The sequence below is a fragment of the Camelina sativa genome, chromosome 12, assembly GCF_030686135.1.
Source record: "Camelina sativa cultivar CO46 ecotype springtype chromosome 12, ASM3068613v1".
Taxonomy (NCBI): Eukaryota; Viridiplantae; Streptophyta; class Magnoliopsida; order Brassicales; family Brassicaceae; genus Camelina; species Camelina sativa.
The window spans coordinates 38,025,629-38,040,368 of NC_141891.1; the positions used below are offsets into that span (position 1 = coordinate 38,025,629).

Sequence of the window (14,740 nt, forward strand, 5' to 3'; positions counted from 1 at the left end):
CAGAGAAAAGTAAGCTTATAGTTAGGAACAAAAAGAAGCTATACAAGCAGGCAGCTAAGGCCACATAGTAAGAGAATGAAACTGAACCATGAAAAATCTTTTCCAAACATTGGCCTTCCCATTGCACTGCTTAGATAAGTTGTCGCAGTTGAAAAACTGGACACTAGTACCTACACAATGAAAATAACGACATCAAGGCCACATAAAACTCGTAAGGTTTCTGCTAACTAGTAAACATGATTCAATGAGAAGAGACACTGCAACACAGCTACATAGAAGAGCAACAAACTTACAGTGCTGGTGCTACATTTGGAAATCCTCTCCAGTGGGGAATAGCCAAGAAGGGCATTAACGGTATCTGAAGACCATAACAAAAAAAAAAACAAAAAAAAAAAGCTGAAGCAACAAGCAGAGAGTCTCACATATACTAACCAAAGAACCATACAAAAGAGTAATACGAAAAATTTCTACATCAGGAGGATCAAAAGTTACCTTCTCTGTTCAGAGGAGCTCGATTAGTGTTAGAGAAATAGCGAACTGTTGAAGCATGTTCCCGGCGCAGTAAAGTCGAAACATCCTTCAACTGTTCAAAGAAAAAAAACAAGTGGCGGCGTTACAGATCTCAATCATCTCGCAGAAGCAAGGTTACAATTTTAATAATAAAATGCATGTGATGACTCTTTCATTACTAATTTGCTTGTAACAAGGTTCCTACTCTTAAGATTTATAAACTGAGCTACCAACTACTAACTGGTGTTCATTTTTGTGATCTACTGTTTTAGCATATGGCATTATGAATAACAAAAGGGAATAATGCTTACCAATTTCCTCTCGGTGGCTGCAGAGATATCACTGCTGGGTGCTGTCACCAAGGCAAACTCCCATCCTGTAGGATCGTAATCAATTGCTTGACCAAAACGAGGCGTTGACGGATTAGCTGGAAATAGAGAGAACAGAAATGAGTTAGCGAAAGAAAGAAAAAAAAAAGACAGTTACACCCTCTCCAGACTGGCAGATGGTCTAACAAGAAAGCTCACCATCAGTTGAAATAATGGCTAACGCAAGTGCATTTTGGTCTTCGATCACAGATGCATCAGGAGCAGCACTGTTCAGACCCTATGGTAAAAGTTGAACAAAGAGAAGTTGAGAATAAGAATCGCAGTAAGAAACAGAATTGAAACTAAAATTATAAAGCCATCATGATAGAAATTTCACCAGTAGATCATCAGTATCAATGAAGTTCTGAGTGCTGGCTGAAGGAGGAGGTGGGGGAGAAGGTTCTGTCTCTTCAGATACAACAACCACATCATCTAAAGGTAACATTTCACGTTCTTCATGTGACGGTTCAGTATCTTCGGCAGTCAGTCCATCATCCGGCCTATACGTTAGAAGCTGAATGTAGAAAACTCCATTAGCACATAAGACACAGAAAGAAAGAAAAAAAGGCAAAAAGACCAAAAATATTGAATCACTAATATGAGAAATACGCATACATACCAGTGGTTCGGCTGGGACATCAACAACCCGTGGTGCTTCTTTAATATACTCCTCCATTGTTGTCAGTAAAGATTGTGGAGGCTGAGAAAATAACATAAAATAATGTATTAAGTAATAGAAACTAGCAATGGCTGTCAACTAACTTTATCAGAAGTTATCTCATTCGGTAGTACCTCTCTTAGAACAGGAAACTGAAAATTCCTCGCAAGTTCCAATCCATTGCAGGCTTCATAGAAATCAGAGAGGCTTCGTGCCTGAAAAAAAAACATATATCCCTTGTCATACAAAAAAGTGTGACAAGTGAAAATATATACCAACAAAACAGTCCAACAACACACCTGCTGACCCGCACGCTTGTATATATCAAGGGAATTGTTGGCTTCATGTTTTGGCATTTCAAAGAACTGTAATATATATATACATACAAAGTAAGCAGGGAAAAAGGAATGCAGATAGAGAAACGTAATAGCTATGATGGTAGACAAACTAGACCTACCTTGTCAATGAGATTGATAATAACATCATTGGTAGCACAATAGACTTTAAAACTCTCTTTCAACACCTATCATACTATAAAATAAAAAGTTAAGAAATTTTCAAGCGCTATTTTTCCTTATGGAACAGAAAGCTTTTGCAGAACAAGTTATTGTTACGTACCAGAGCAAGTGCATATTGAATAACATGATTGTGGTTAGCAGCGCCTTCTGGCTGAAAAAAGAAACAAAAAGACAAGACAGTCCATTGATCAGCAAGTGCCGGAACATAATATCAACAACAGAAACAAATAAGATCAGAAACAGTACCCTGCAACCAATGAGACGATATAGAAGCTGCTGCAAAGCTGGCAACTGTTCCAAGAGTTCTTCACCGTCTAAATCCCTGGTTCTACTGTACCCCTGGCCATCCCGCAATATGCAAAACCGAAACCATCAGAAAAGAAAAGGAGGTAGGAACACAAATGATAAAAAAGAGAGAGTTAACGAAAGATTGATACCTTATCCTGGCCTGGGGTAGATTTACGAAGACGTTCTGCTTCAGTATCATATTTTAAAACCCTGAAGCATTCAAGCCGTTCCTCAAGGAATAATGCATAAGTACGTACCCAAGCTGAACAATCCCAAGCTGTAAAAGAAACCTTCCAATTAACCTTAACACTCTATGATTCCAACACATATACACACAAACGAAGCAGAAACACTAAATTTGAGTTTACCAAATTTGAGGGCTTGAATCATCCTTGAAGTTAGAAAGCTGCCAAATTCGCCCTCTCTGCGAAAAGTTTAATAGCGCCTCTCTGAATGTTGGATCACCTTCCCTTAGAAGCCGATGAATAACAATTAGTGTTTTCGGGGCAACCTATTGAAACAACACAATAGAGATCAGTTCATGAACTTAAGCCAAATCACACGATTTCAAGAACTAAGGAGGAAATAAGTACCGTCCAATCACATAAAACTCGTAAGGTTTCTGCTAACTAGTAAACATGATTCAATGAGAAGAGACACTGCAACACAGCTACATAGAAGAGCAACAAACTTACAGTGCTGCTGCTACATTTGGAAATCCTCTCCAGTGGGGAATAGCCAAGAAGGGCATTAACGGTATCTGAAGACCATAACCAAAAAAAAAGAAAAAAAGCTGAAGCAACAAGCAGAGAGTCTCACAGATACTAACCAAGGAACCATACAAAAGAGCAATACGAAAAATTTATACATCAGGAGGATCAAAAGTTACCTTCTCTGTTCAGAGGAGCTCGATTAGTGTTAGAGAAATAGCGAACTGTTGAAGCATGTTCCCGGCGCAGTAAAGTCGAAACATCCTTCAACTGTTCAAAGAAAAAAAAATAAGTGGCGGCGTTACAGATCTCAATCATCTCGCAGAAGCAAGCTAACCCCAATTAAAATCACAAATGATGGCAGGCTGATCACAATAAAGCTCTCAATCTATAGCTAATTCAGCACATTGATCGTAACTTGGAAAGTAAGAACCCGAGATTATCAGAAGAACCACAATTTTCAATTGAATCTAGAAATCAGAAACCCAAATTCGAATACCACACGATCGGTGAAGAACATAATAATGCAAAATGATCGGAGAAAACGAACTCGATAAACAATTACCTTCTTGGAGTGATTGACGATGCGTGACGCATAAGAAGCCATTGATATGTAATCGGAACTGCTTCAGCCGATCCGATCCTTGTTTCTCACCTCTCTCTCCTTCTGTTTTGGTTCTCTAAGCAAAAAGGAAGGAAGAAGAAACTTTAGGGTTTTTTATTTTTGTTATTTTTTATTTTAATTTTTCAATTTTTTCTTTTGTTTTTTTTTTCCGTTGCTATCAGCTTTCTGATTTACCAAAACTAAACTAAATTAAACTACTCCATATTTAAACTAACTCTATTTTCTATTCTATTTTAAGGTTGAACTTTTTTATTTATATTTTCTAACTTAAAAAAAATATTTAATTTTGACCAAAAAATATATATATATATCTATATATACATTTTTGGAGACATTTATAAAATAAATCTTGAAGTTCATACCTATTTACAAACATGCCATTGGCATTAGTTATTAATTTGTTTTTCATTTAGTTAATTAATATTAAGTTTCTATTTTTATAAACATGATTTCTCATCCTAAATAATTTTCCAAAACTAGAACTATTAGCTTATCTCATATATACTATAAATTTTTAATCATAGTTTTGAAAATTAACTTATAAATTATTTAGTATACATACTACAAAATATTACACATATTATAACACATTCTTAATATTCCAAAAAAAAAAATTAAATACACATAAAAATATACACTAACATACTATATAGGCATATACATCTGTTTAATTCTAGAGAACAAAACAAATCTAAAATTTTATATTATATCTAATAACAAATTTAATGTAATTAGGTTATAAACTTTATAAAACGTAAGAAGAAGAAAAAAATTCTAAATTAATTAAACAAAAGTTAGTTAATATTGAGTATTTGAAAATTAAACAAATTTAAAATTATTATTTAAAATACAATAATCTATAATTTAGTACCGCGGGTGAAATCCTAGTATTTAATAATTCCTTAGATCATTTTACAAACAACACACCGTTATGAACTTGGTAGAAAAATAGATTGGTTCAGCCACCGTTATGAACTTGGTAAAAAAAATATATATATATTTAATAATTCCTTAGATCATTTTACAAACAACACACCGTTATTTCTTTACCGTTGAGGTTGTCCAGGTCTTTTATTCCTGGTCACGACGATAGTCTAACACTCTAACTCTTGCGCTTACTTTACTTATATGTTAAATTGGCACTATCTCTTAGCTAGCATGCTTTCACAATTTAATATGAGTGATCTTGTTTATATTGGGGCCAATAATAAGCCGAACAATATATGGAATTGCGTTATGAGTTTTTTTTTTTAACTTTCATGTGAGATGTTGAGCCTAGAAAAGAAAATGAGTAACTTCAACTAAATTATGTTTTGACTGTAATCGAAATATAGATTGGTTCGTATTTGATAGAAGCACTCCAACTACTTAAATGAGATTCAGATTCAGGTCTCTTATATAAGTCTTAATACATAGCTTGTATATTTGATGAATGCTAATAGCGTTTGGTACAATTATTCTTTTATTTCAACTCTTCTACTTGTAGCCAAAGCACTTACCAAAGGGTTCCGATCCATAACATTTGGTTGGGAAACAAAAGTACAAACTTATTATGGTCGTTATTGGGAGGTAAGTCAGTAGGTATGGTCCTCTACTACACCACCCGAGTACATAACACGAGTTTTGCCAAGTTTTGACGATTTACAGCTGCAAGTATTCTACTTTGTTCGGTTAAGTTTAACCGATAACTGGAACCAACCTCCAAAAACCGAACTGTCCAATGGGGTCTTCAGTGGAGAAAGGATTCTGAGTCTATGACCAAACTAATGATTTCAGAAAGTTTCAAAGGATTCCATAACTGAAGGGGGGGAAAAAAAAAGATAAGTAAGATCGATGTAGTTGCGGTAACCTTTAATCATGCAGACCATGGAAACAGAGAAGTGGATCAAGATCAACACTGATGCAGCGCGCTAATGTCAAGGAACTACTACTACGGTAAATCAAAACCTATGAAGGAAACTATCAAACTATTATATAGGATACCAACTTTCACTAGTCCAAAACAGTTTCTGCGAGAGTGACCAAAAAGCTAAATCAAAACCTATGAAGGAAACTATCAAACTAGACCCTTACAAAGAAACAAACAACTGGTTTTATCATCTTTACACAGTCATCTACTTTTAAGCAACTCTTTAACAAAAGCAAAAAACCAAAAGCAGAAACACACATACCAACAACGATCTGTAAAGCAGTTGTAGAAAATAGAAAACAGAAACTTAAAGAAGCAATTGATTGAAGAATTAAGAATAAAGAAAGTTTATTATAGACCCAAAAAAAAAGTAACTCCCACTTCAAGAATACAATACCTTTCTTTTGTAGTCTTCACAAAGCTTAGCATCTAAACCAATTCCTCTCCTTAGCCACCAAGAAACCCATAACTCTACATAAAACACTAACAAGCTTCTCCATTCTCAGTTTTATCTTCCATTTTCACCTACAACAAAAAAACACAAGAACCTGTTACACAAAAACACATATCAGGTTACAGAAATTATTTGAGAAATGAGTGCAGACTGGGGACCCGTGATAGTAGCAGTGGCTCTGTTCATCCTACTGTCACCAGGATTGCTCTTTCAGCTACCGGCAAGGACAAGAGTGATGGAGTTTGGGAACATGAGTACAAGCGGGATTTCAATTTTGGTCCATGCCATTATTTACTTCTGTATACTCACTATCTTGATCATTGCCATACAAATCCACATCCATTTCTGATCCATCTTGTAGTTTATATAACAAAGGCAGCTTCTTTGGTTACAAGCTTTTCACCTTTCTCTATTTATCTTTCTTTCTTTTTGTTGCTAATCTCTGATTCTTGGCTCATAGGGTCTCAAGCAGGGTGATTAAAAAAGAGTTGTATACATATAAATAATCGGTAATTTTGTTTTCCACAATTCAATTTATATATAAGTAGCTCAAATCACATATCAGAGGAGATAACAATATCTCTGATCTCTCTCCTGACTTCAACATGTAACAATGCAATATAAAGCATCTTCTTTTTGCTACAAAATTTCTCTTCTTTCGCTAATCTCTGATTCTTTGCTAATTATGGTTTTAAAAATCTGTGATTTTGTATTACGCAATTCATTTTGTCAACTCTGAATAGCTCAAGAAAAGATCGAATCAAACATCAAATCTTCCTTATAACTTTAATCACAACAATACAAGCTTAATGATTAATACATTTTCAGTAACATTCAATGCATTTTAAAAAACAGAGCAGAACAGAGTAAAAGTATACAAAATCCCTAAAAACAGAGTTTCCAGATCTCATAAGATTGATTCCTGAAGAACCCAGATTCAGCTAAAGGGTTACCTTTATTTCCTTTTTCCCTAAAATTAGCCAGTTGTGATGTGGAGATTGACAGCGAGGATCAAGATCGTGTAAGCAGCGAAGAAGATGAGTGTGTGAACGGCGATGGCTTTACCGTTAGTTTTCATGCCGCCGAATTGGAGTGTATGGTGGTGTCCGGGTAACGAGAAGACGAGACCTGGGGAAAGGAGCACGAATAATACAACTCCGACGACAACTGGAGCCCAATCCGCCATGGCTGTGAACTGTGTGAAGTAAAAGCAGATGCCTTTGTTTTTTCTTTTCGATAAAGCGGTGGTGAGAGAGAGAAAACGGAAACAGAGTTGAAACGACGAAGAAAAGGTTTTGTTTTTATTTTTATTTATTTTATTTTAAAAGTTTCGTTATTTTTCGGTTTTTATTTTTGAGTTAATTTAGCTATATTTTCCAACGTTACTATTTTTTATTTATTTTTTTGTCCACCAACTTTATTTTTTGTAACGATAATTTTGAATAATCTCGCATATAAAAGCTTAGCAATTTGGACGGAAATAAAAAAAAATTCAAACTAATTAAAAAAATTATATCGTTTTGATTTTATATTGTTGGTGTAAATATAGGATGAATGGTATTTCACATGTTCGCAATAAAAACGTGATTGTGTTTTTTTTTTTGTTTTTACTGTTCAAAATATTTATTCACATTTTCACGTTAAAAACTAAAAAGTAATTCTCCAATATATTACTAGCTACCCAAAATTAATTTAGTTTAGTTCATTCTATAAACAATTAATCAGCTTTCTTGTCATATACTGTACTATATTAGTTGTATTTGTATCTGTTACCAACTTTAGAAAAATATGAACAAAAAAGTTTTGGAAATGTAAAACATGTCTGAAAAATGTACAATAATTTTGAGAATGATTATTTTATGATTTTTCTTTTTAAGTTTACTTTAGAGAACTTAAGGTTATTTTATTAATTTTTGACAATAAATTAATATAATTTTGATCAAAGATTAGTGGAATATTAAGACTGCCACTTGGGGAAGCATAGAGACTTCGGGTGTAAGACCTTCCCCAACGGGGAGTTTTAAGAGGGTATATAACTCAAAAGTAGAAAAAAAATAAATCAGAAATAAGAAAAAAAATAAGAGGTCCTCTTATTTAGTATACTGGATTTGAGAATAAGAGACTGTACGTGTCACTTATTTGTTGGCCAAAACAAAATTACAAAATAATAGAGATACAATTATTTTTCTTTCTTTTCCTCTCCATCTCTCTGTCTCTCTCTCTCTCGATCGAAGTCGAAGTCGAATTGGCAATGGAAGAAGATGGAATCAAAGGACATGGAATCAGAGGACAATTATGTCGGAGGAGATGCGACGGAGATTGAATCGGCGGAGGCTAATCGGAGGGCTCTTGAATCGAGTCCGAGATTGTATCGGAGGAGATTTGATTTCGAGTCGATTCAATCAGAAGAGATTGAATCAATTGGAATAGGAGATTAAACATATCTCATGGTAAGTTAAAATCATATTGTTCTTGTTCGATTTAGGGTTCTAAGATTTTGGTTCGCAAATTAGGGTGAATTCTCATGTTAAGGACCAGCGTGATTGGGATATCGTTCGTGACCTTGTGAGTTGTCGAAAGAACGAGTTTTATCTGAGAGGTCTCACTGGTTGTTGCAGAGTCGACCGTTATGCTCTGACAGGTTCAGAGACTCGAATTGGAGAAACACATTGGCTCGTCATTTGGAAACTTCCGCTGAGGCAATAGATGATGAGGGAGGCAGTAGTTGCTGCAATCTTTCTGGTGAAGTGTCTACTTCTTGTACCGGTAACAAAGAAGAAGAATGTGTGAGGTGATACTGATGCATGTGTGATACTGATGACGGTGATGAAGAATGTGTGAGACCAGATGCTTGTACTCATGGACCCGTGAGTACCTATACTGTTGACCTTCTGCTTCTCGATTAAGTTTGGCAATGATTTTAATCCCTTGATGTCTTACTCTTCTCAGGTACTAAACCAATTATTATACCTAATGAGAACCGCCGAGAAGACTATAAAAATACGAATTGCTCTGGCTCTTGCACATCTTTGTGACCCTAAAGATGGAAAACTGATTTTGCAACAGGGGACTCAGCTCCTGCTTCACCCGCCCAACAGGTAAATAATTTTCATTCCTTCTTTCTAGCAACTAATAATTTCTGATTCGAGGTGTTAACTTGTTTTTGATTATTACACTGAAGGTATTTTTAGGTGAAAAGTTCGTGAACAACCCTACTTTGTCCGATATCACATTCCTCATTGATACTCTAAGCGAGGAGTCGTACAAGGGCAGCACTTTGATCATGCAGCTCCTGAGAGACAACCTCACCCTCTGGACTTCTGATCTTGCTGAAGATGGAGGTCTGTCTGAAAGTCACACAACACACATGATGTCTCGAAATGTTTGAGCTTAAGCCATGGTTTTGTTATGTTTTCACGAGAAGACAACATCAAGACTGATGAACCCAAGCAAGAACAGGCTAAGCCTGCCAAAGCCACAAAGGTAATTCACCTTAATATGAAGTGTATGAATTGTCCTTGTTGGATCAAAGCTCAATGTTGTTTTGGTTGTTTGTCTGTTAAGAACTGATCAAAGGGTTTAGAAGTTGAATGAGATTAGATTCAAAAAACTATATTTGCAAAAATAAGAGACTCAAAATTATATCCTACCATTGGAGAGGATGATTTTAATTAAAATCTTAAGAGTTCTTATTTTATAAACAGTACTTAATATATTCATTAAAAATTACAACAGTACATAAGAGACTAAAAATTAAAACTCACCGTTGGTGATGCCCTAAACGCGTACTCTCATCTCATGCAAAGAACAATACAAAATTTTGAAAAGTTTCTTTGATTACTTTTGCGTATAATACATTCACCTTTTTCAAAAACAAAATGTTACTCTTATCATTTAGCAATTTGGAATTTGTCTAGCTAGTTAAAGACTTAAAGGATAGTAGTATAAAATACTCACGATTCAAGAAGATTGGGGTAGATATATAGTATAATTTTACATGTTTCTTCTTATGCTATAAGGAAGCACTTTAAACTGAATCCACCATTTTTTTTTTTTGATTATTACCAAATTAAAAGAATACTTCTGTCAAAATCAAAAAAGAAGACACAATTTGTTCTCTTTTTGCGGAATATTGATCAGTTAGCACAAGTGGTGGCCCCGTTACTTGTAATCCAGTTTAGTCTTCTCTTTAATTGTAACTCAAGTTCAAGTGATATCTCACTAATCAAGATAACATTCAAAATCATAAATAACATAGTTCCGCCAAACGTATTTCGAAAACTGGCGTGACATTATTATATTGATCACCGCAAGACATGGGACATGTCGCTATATTCATGTGAATCACATCGGATTTGAATGTGACATAGAACCGTTTCTGGATGATTCTATCCTGTTTACATCATTATTTACGATTGTGTCTTGTCTTTTGCATTCCTATATGGTCACAACAGTCCATAAATCATAAAACTGCCATCTAAATTATATAGTAAAAATCGATCTCTGGTTAGGACGAAAGTGACTACAAGAAAATATGTTGTTTACGATGGTCATAATCGTCTCAATTTCTTTTTACTAATGGGATGGATTTGAGATGAAATTTATAAGTATGTCGCAAAATCGGAAATGTATTGTAAAACAAAGGGCGGCGAACAATCTATTATTAAAAGTATACTCCGATAATCAAAACTACAACACATCAAATGGTTAAACCTCTCAAACCGCACATCCATAACGCTGCAAACCGCCATTATACTATTTTGATTGTTGACCGTTTGATATCCTGAATCTTTAATCGTTTGAAACGCACTTTCCATATACAAATTACGATTTAAATTAAGACACATCAGCTAAAGCAAAATTCCACAAATTCTCTCTCTTCCTTTGAGTGTAAAGAACTAGACTTTATCAGATTCTCATTCTCTCTTTTCCATCATTCTCTCTTTTTTCCATCATCTCTTTCTTTCCCCATCCACCATACCTATTTCCCACTATCTTCTTTTCTTTCTTTCTCCATTTCTCTTTCTTTTCTTTTGTTCTTATTCTTGTTCTTGTTCTTGCTCTTGTTCTTGTTCTTGTTCTTGTTCTTGTTCTTGTTCTTGTTCTTGTTCTTGTTCTTGTTCTTGTCCTTTGTAAGAAGATATGCATGATTGGGCTGCACCGTTGATAGCTTCGGCTCTGTTCGCGTTTCTGCAGCCAGGATTGATACTGCAGTTCCCGGGGAAAGAATCTCCGGTGGGTTGCATGAACATGAAGACGACAATAGCTTCTATTTTCGTTCATACTGTTCTATACGGTCTTTTCCTCATCCTCTTTCTCGTCGTTCTCAACATCCATGTCTACGCATAGATCATTTATTACACTCATGTATGTGGCTCTGTTTGTGCCGGTGGGTTTATTAGTAAAAAGCTTTGTTTTAGGACTTCTCTTTGTTCTTATTCTTAGTTACTCCTAAAAAATTGAACTTTTTCACTATTCACCATGTTCGCTCTGGAGTTATCCTTACATGGGTGTATGTAACTTTACCATAATATAGGGTCCTTTACAATTACAAGCCTGCAAGACTATGTTGTGATGTTATGTTACCGAGTCAGTTGTAAACCGTAGCATAGTGAATTTTGATTTAGAAATTGGTTCGCTTCTCTGATCAATGATTCAGTATTGTTACTTGGAAGACTTTTTCACTAAACTAAAACCTGAACTGTTTGTTACAGTATCAGTTTCGTTTGGCTAATAAAAACAATAATAACCCATTTGAATACACTCGTGACTCGGTTGGGTAAATCCGCAGAGGCTTGGACTAAACTTGACAAAAGAGAGGTAGATTAGACACATACAAATGACTCTTGAAACTCAAGCTTCTTGTGAATTAGCAAAAGGAATATTTTCACGAACCAAGACTAAACAAAAAGAGACAAAAGGAAAACTTCACATCCGTTTACTAGCACTCGGGGTTGGCTTCAGCATCCTCGATAGCTGCAGATGCAAGGACAAGTTGAGGAGTAGGAATAGTGTAAGTGTAGTTCTCACGTCTTGCCTTCTTCTTCTCCCTCTGCAACCTAAAGTTCTCCCTCTTTCGTGCTCTGTAGCTGTTGGGATTCTCTGGCACAATTTCTCGAGGGTACACACTTATCTGCAAAAAACATTTCCTTTAGATTCCAAGAAGAAATGAGAAAGCTTATAGAGCTTAATCGTTATGATCATCACAACTGATTTACCTTCTTCCTGTCAGGACCAAACTTCTCAAACTTCACTAATCCATCGATTAAAGAGAAGATGGTATGATCTTTACCAATCCCAACGTTTTTCCCAGCATGGAACTGCATAAACCATCATCATGAATCAATCTTCCCAAACAAAATATAGTTATCATCCTAGACACAAACATAACCTACAACTAACAACAGAGAATGTAATAACAAGAGCTTTTAAATTCAAATTGGTGTTTTTAGAACATCATTCATAAATCAATCTCCTCAAACAAATTGTTTCCATCCTGAAGACAAGCCCAACCTGGATAAGAGCTACAGAGCTTCTAAAACCATCCATGAATCAATCTTCTCAATCAAAATTGTTTCATCCTATAACATAAGCATAACGGAGAACTAATAGAAAATGAAATAAGAGGTCAAGAGCATCTTCTAAATTCGAGAATTTTGAATTTTGGAACATCAATTCACGAAATCAATCTCCTCAAACGAAACAATTCCATCCTCAACACAAATCAAAACCCAGAAAAAATTCGAGAATAAAAAATCTGAAACCAGAGTTTGAGAGCAGAGTTACGGTGAAATTAGAAGAGAATCAGAAACTAAAGGTTCTAGATTCGTCAGTTTCGTGGTCTTAAGTGTTGTTACCTTAGTGCCACGTTGACGAACAATGATGGCGCCAGGTTTAGCGACTTGGTCACCATAGATCTTGACACCAAGTCTTTGACCAGGAGAATCACGACCGTTCTTAGTACTACCAGCTCCTTTCTTATGCGCAGACTCAATCGTCAATGGAATCGGAGCTTGGAGGTTTTGCATTGGGAGAGTCACAGTGAAGGTTGTTTTAGGGCATAAATTCAAATCGCCTCTGAGGAACGACGAGGTTGAAGAGAGTGACAAGCCTTTAAAAGCACCAATCAGATTCACACTCATCGATGTTGCCATCGCCATTGCTACGACAATAAACCTAACAGAGAACTCTCTGTGGGGATTTTGAAATTAGGGTTCTTTTGTGAGAGAGGTTGAAGAAGAAGAGTGAGTGAATAAGTTCTTCTCTTTATTTGTGAAAAAAAAAAAAGTTCTTCTCTTTACCTTATCTATCGTTTCGTCTCACTCTCTCTATTAGTGACCATCAATAATTCCACGTCATCATATAAATGTATGTTTAACTCGAGACGATAAGGCGAGTACACGTCAGCAAGTGAATAATTAAAATAAAATAAAACGGAGAATGTTGACAGTGGGATTTGAACCCACGCCCTTTCGGACCAGAACCTTAATCTGGCGCCTTAGACCAACTCGGCCATATCAACTTGTTGTTTATGCCTCTCCAAAATGACGATTTATCAACAAAAAACTATCGTTTTTATTGATTTTTGGCGAGTATCAAATACAAAAATTATGGAACGCTCAAATTCGATCTTCAACATTTAATTTCTTAGTATATCATTATCATGTTATGAGATCAGGTGTGGTGACTGGTGAGGTTATAAAATAACGTTTTAGTTCAATATACCTTCAATTTCATTTTTGTTTTTATGGTTTCCCTGTCCCCCTTTTTCATTTTGTATGCACATATTTTCATTTTTTTTGATTTTTTCCCTCATTTGATTGACTACATTCTAAAATATAAATTAAAATATTTAGTGAATTTAGTAAACTACAGTTTCTTCTTTCAATTTATATTTCAAAAATATAGAAACCATTAAAAATAAGATTCTTCATAATTTTTTTAGATTTTTTAGTGTTTTTAAGAAACTTAAGTTTTTGTGAATCAAAACTAGATACCAAAGAAATTCATAATTATTATATTCTAACTTTCAAATGTGCATGAAATTAATATTAATTATAGGTATATTTTTGCGCAAGATTATAAACACCCTCGAAAAGAAATAGATTGCAATTGAGCCCGTATCTGTTGCAGTTCCGCTATACATTTGAGTTTACAAATTAAGTATAACAACAAGTGTATAACTAGTTGTGAAAGATTTCTTTATTTTTTCATATAAAAGTCCAAGAGAGAAAACCTTATTTCAGTTATCCAGATTTGGTCTTTTATTCTAATTCATTTTGAAATATTTAATTTGATTAGTTCTTGCTCGATCCTGATTATGTGCTATGATTCAATTTGTAGTTGACAACTGAATTTTTTTCTACCTGATTAAAAAAATCACATTTTTATGCCTAAAACCATAATATATACAATTAGAGTTTTTTTTTTGTACAGTTTGTGTTGTGTGCATCTATTAGATTGGGAACATATAATCAATATGGTGTTGTTGTTACTTGTTAGGATAGGTTATCTGACATTGAATGCATTTTTGGTTTATTATTGTGGACATGTGGTTGAGATATTTATGGAAAATTTTGTGATTTTGAAGATTTGAGTGTTTGATTTTTAGATTAGAAAAATAATAATTAAAATAAGATGAGGGAAATGTGAAACTGTTCAATTTTTTTTTTATCAATTACAAATATATTACATTATTTT

The 14,740-nt window shown here is 34.7% G+C and overlaps 5 protein-coding genes, 1 long non-coding RNA gene and 1 other non-coding gene across 8 annotated transcripts; 3 read left to right on the forward strand and 4 right to left on the reverse strand.

The window, feature by feature from the left end:
* Positions 1-38: 38 nt before the first annotated feature.
* LOC104732699 (putative clathrin assembly protein At2g01600) lies at positions 39-3,734 on the reverse strand. Its single transcript, XM_019234236.2, has 17 exons — positions 3,618-3,734; positions 3,232-3,322; positions 3,038-3,102; positions 2,711-2,853; positions 2,492-2,619; positions 2,301-2,393; positions 2,155-2,205; positions 1,994-2,059; positions 1,836-1,901; positions 1,671-1,751; positions 1,498-1,578; positions 1,216-1,392; positions 1,038-1,116; positions 822-937; positions 493-583; positions 294-358; positions 39-170 (listed from the first exon to the last, which is right to left on the reverse strand). Exons 4-17 carry the CDS (start codon positions 2,730-2,732, stop codon positions 39-41), a joined length of 1,248 nt encoding a protein of 415 aa, XP_019089781.2. The 5' UTR covers positions 2,733-2,853; positions 3,038-3,102; positions 3,232-3,322; positions 3,618-3,734.
* Positions 3,735-6,046: 2,312 nt separating this feature from the next.
* On the forward strand, positions 6,047-6,568 carry LOC109128204 (uncharacterized). The gene has a single exon (XM_019234237.2). It carries the CDS (start codon positions 6,180-6,182, stop codon positions 6,387-6,389), a length of 210 nt encoding a protein of 69 aa, XP_019089782.1. The 5' UTR covers positions 6,047-6,179; the 3' UTR covers positions 6,390-6,568.
* Positions 6,569-6,795: 227 nt separating this feature from the next.
* Positions 6,796-7,352, reverse strand: LOC147933285 (uncharacterized). The gene has a single exon (XM_087478021.1). It carries the CDS (start codon positions 7,224-7,226, stop codon positions 7,017-7,019), a length of 210 nt encoding a protein of 69 aa, XP_087334147.1. The 5' UTR covers positions 7,227-7,352; the 3' UTR covers positions 6,796-7,016.
* Positions 7,353-8,166: 814 nt separating this feature from the next.
* On the forward strand, positions 8,167-9,741 carry LOC104732700 (uncharacterized). Of its 2 annotated transcripts, none has more exons than XR_758948.3 (4): positions 8,167-8,490; positions 8,659-8,907; positions 8,990-9,138; positions 9,222-9,741. It is a non-coding gene; the product is annotated as an uncharacterized LOC104732700 (long non-coding RNA). The 2 variants fall into 2 exon arrangements; XR_002034745.2 differs by having other exon boundaries at positions 8,207-8,490; positions 8,554-8,907.
* Positions 9,742-11,040: 1,299 nt separating this feature from the next.
* On the forward strand, positions 11,041-11,591 carry LOC109127868 (uncharacterized). The gene has a single exon (XM_019233307.2). The coding sequence runs from the start codon at positions 11,183-11,185 to the stop codon at positions 11,387-11,389; it is 207 nt and encodes a 68-aa protein (XP_019088852.1). The 5' UTR covers positions 11,041-11,182; the 3' UTR covers positions 11,390-11,591.
* A 134-nt stretch (positions 11,592-11,725) lies between these two features.
* On the reverse strand, positions 11,726-13,564 carry LOC104732701 (large ribosomal subunit protein bL27c). The gene is made up of 3 exons (XM_010452277.3): positions 12,898-13,564; positions 12,259-12,360; positions 11,726-12,173 (listed from the first exon to the last, which is right to left on the reverse strand). Exons 1-3 carry the CDS (start codon positions 13,198-13,200, stop codon positions 11,982-11,984), a joined length of 597 nt encoding a protein of 198 aa, XP_010450579.1. The 5' UTR covers positions 13,201-13,564; the 3' UTR covers positions 11,726-11,981.
* TRNAL-AAG (transfer RNA leucine (anticodon AAG)) lies at positions 13,482-13,562 on the reverse strand. Its single transcript has one exon. It is a non-coding gene; the product is annotated as a tRNA-Leu (tRNA).
* Positions 13,565-14,740: the final 1,176 nt, after the last annotated feature.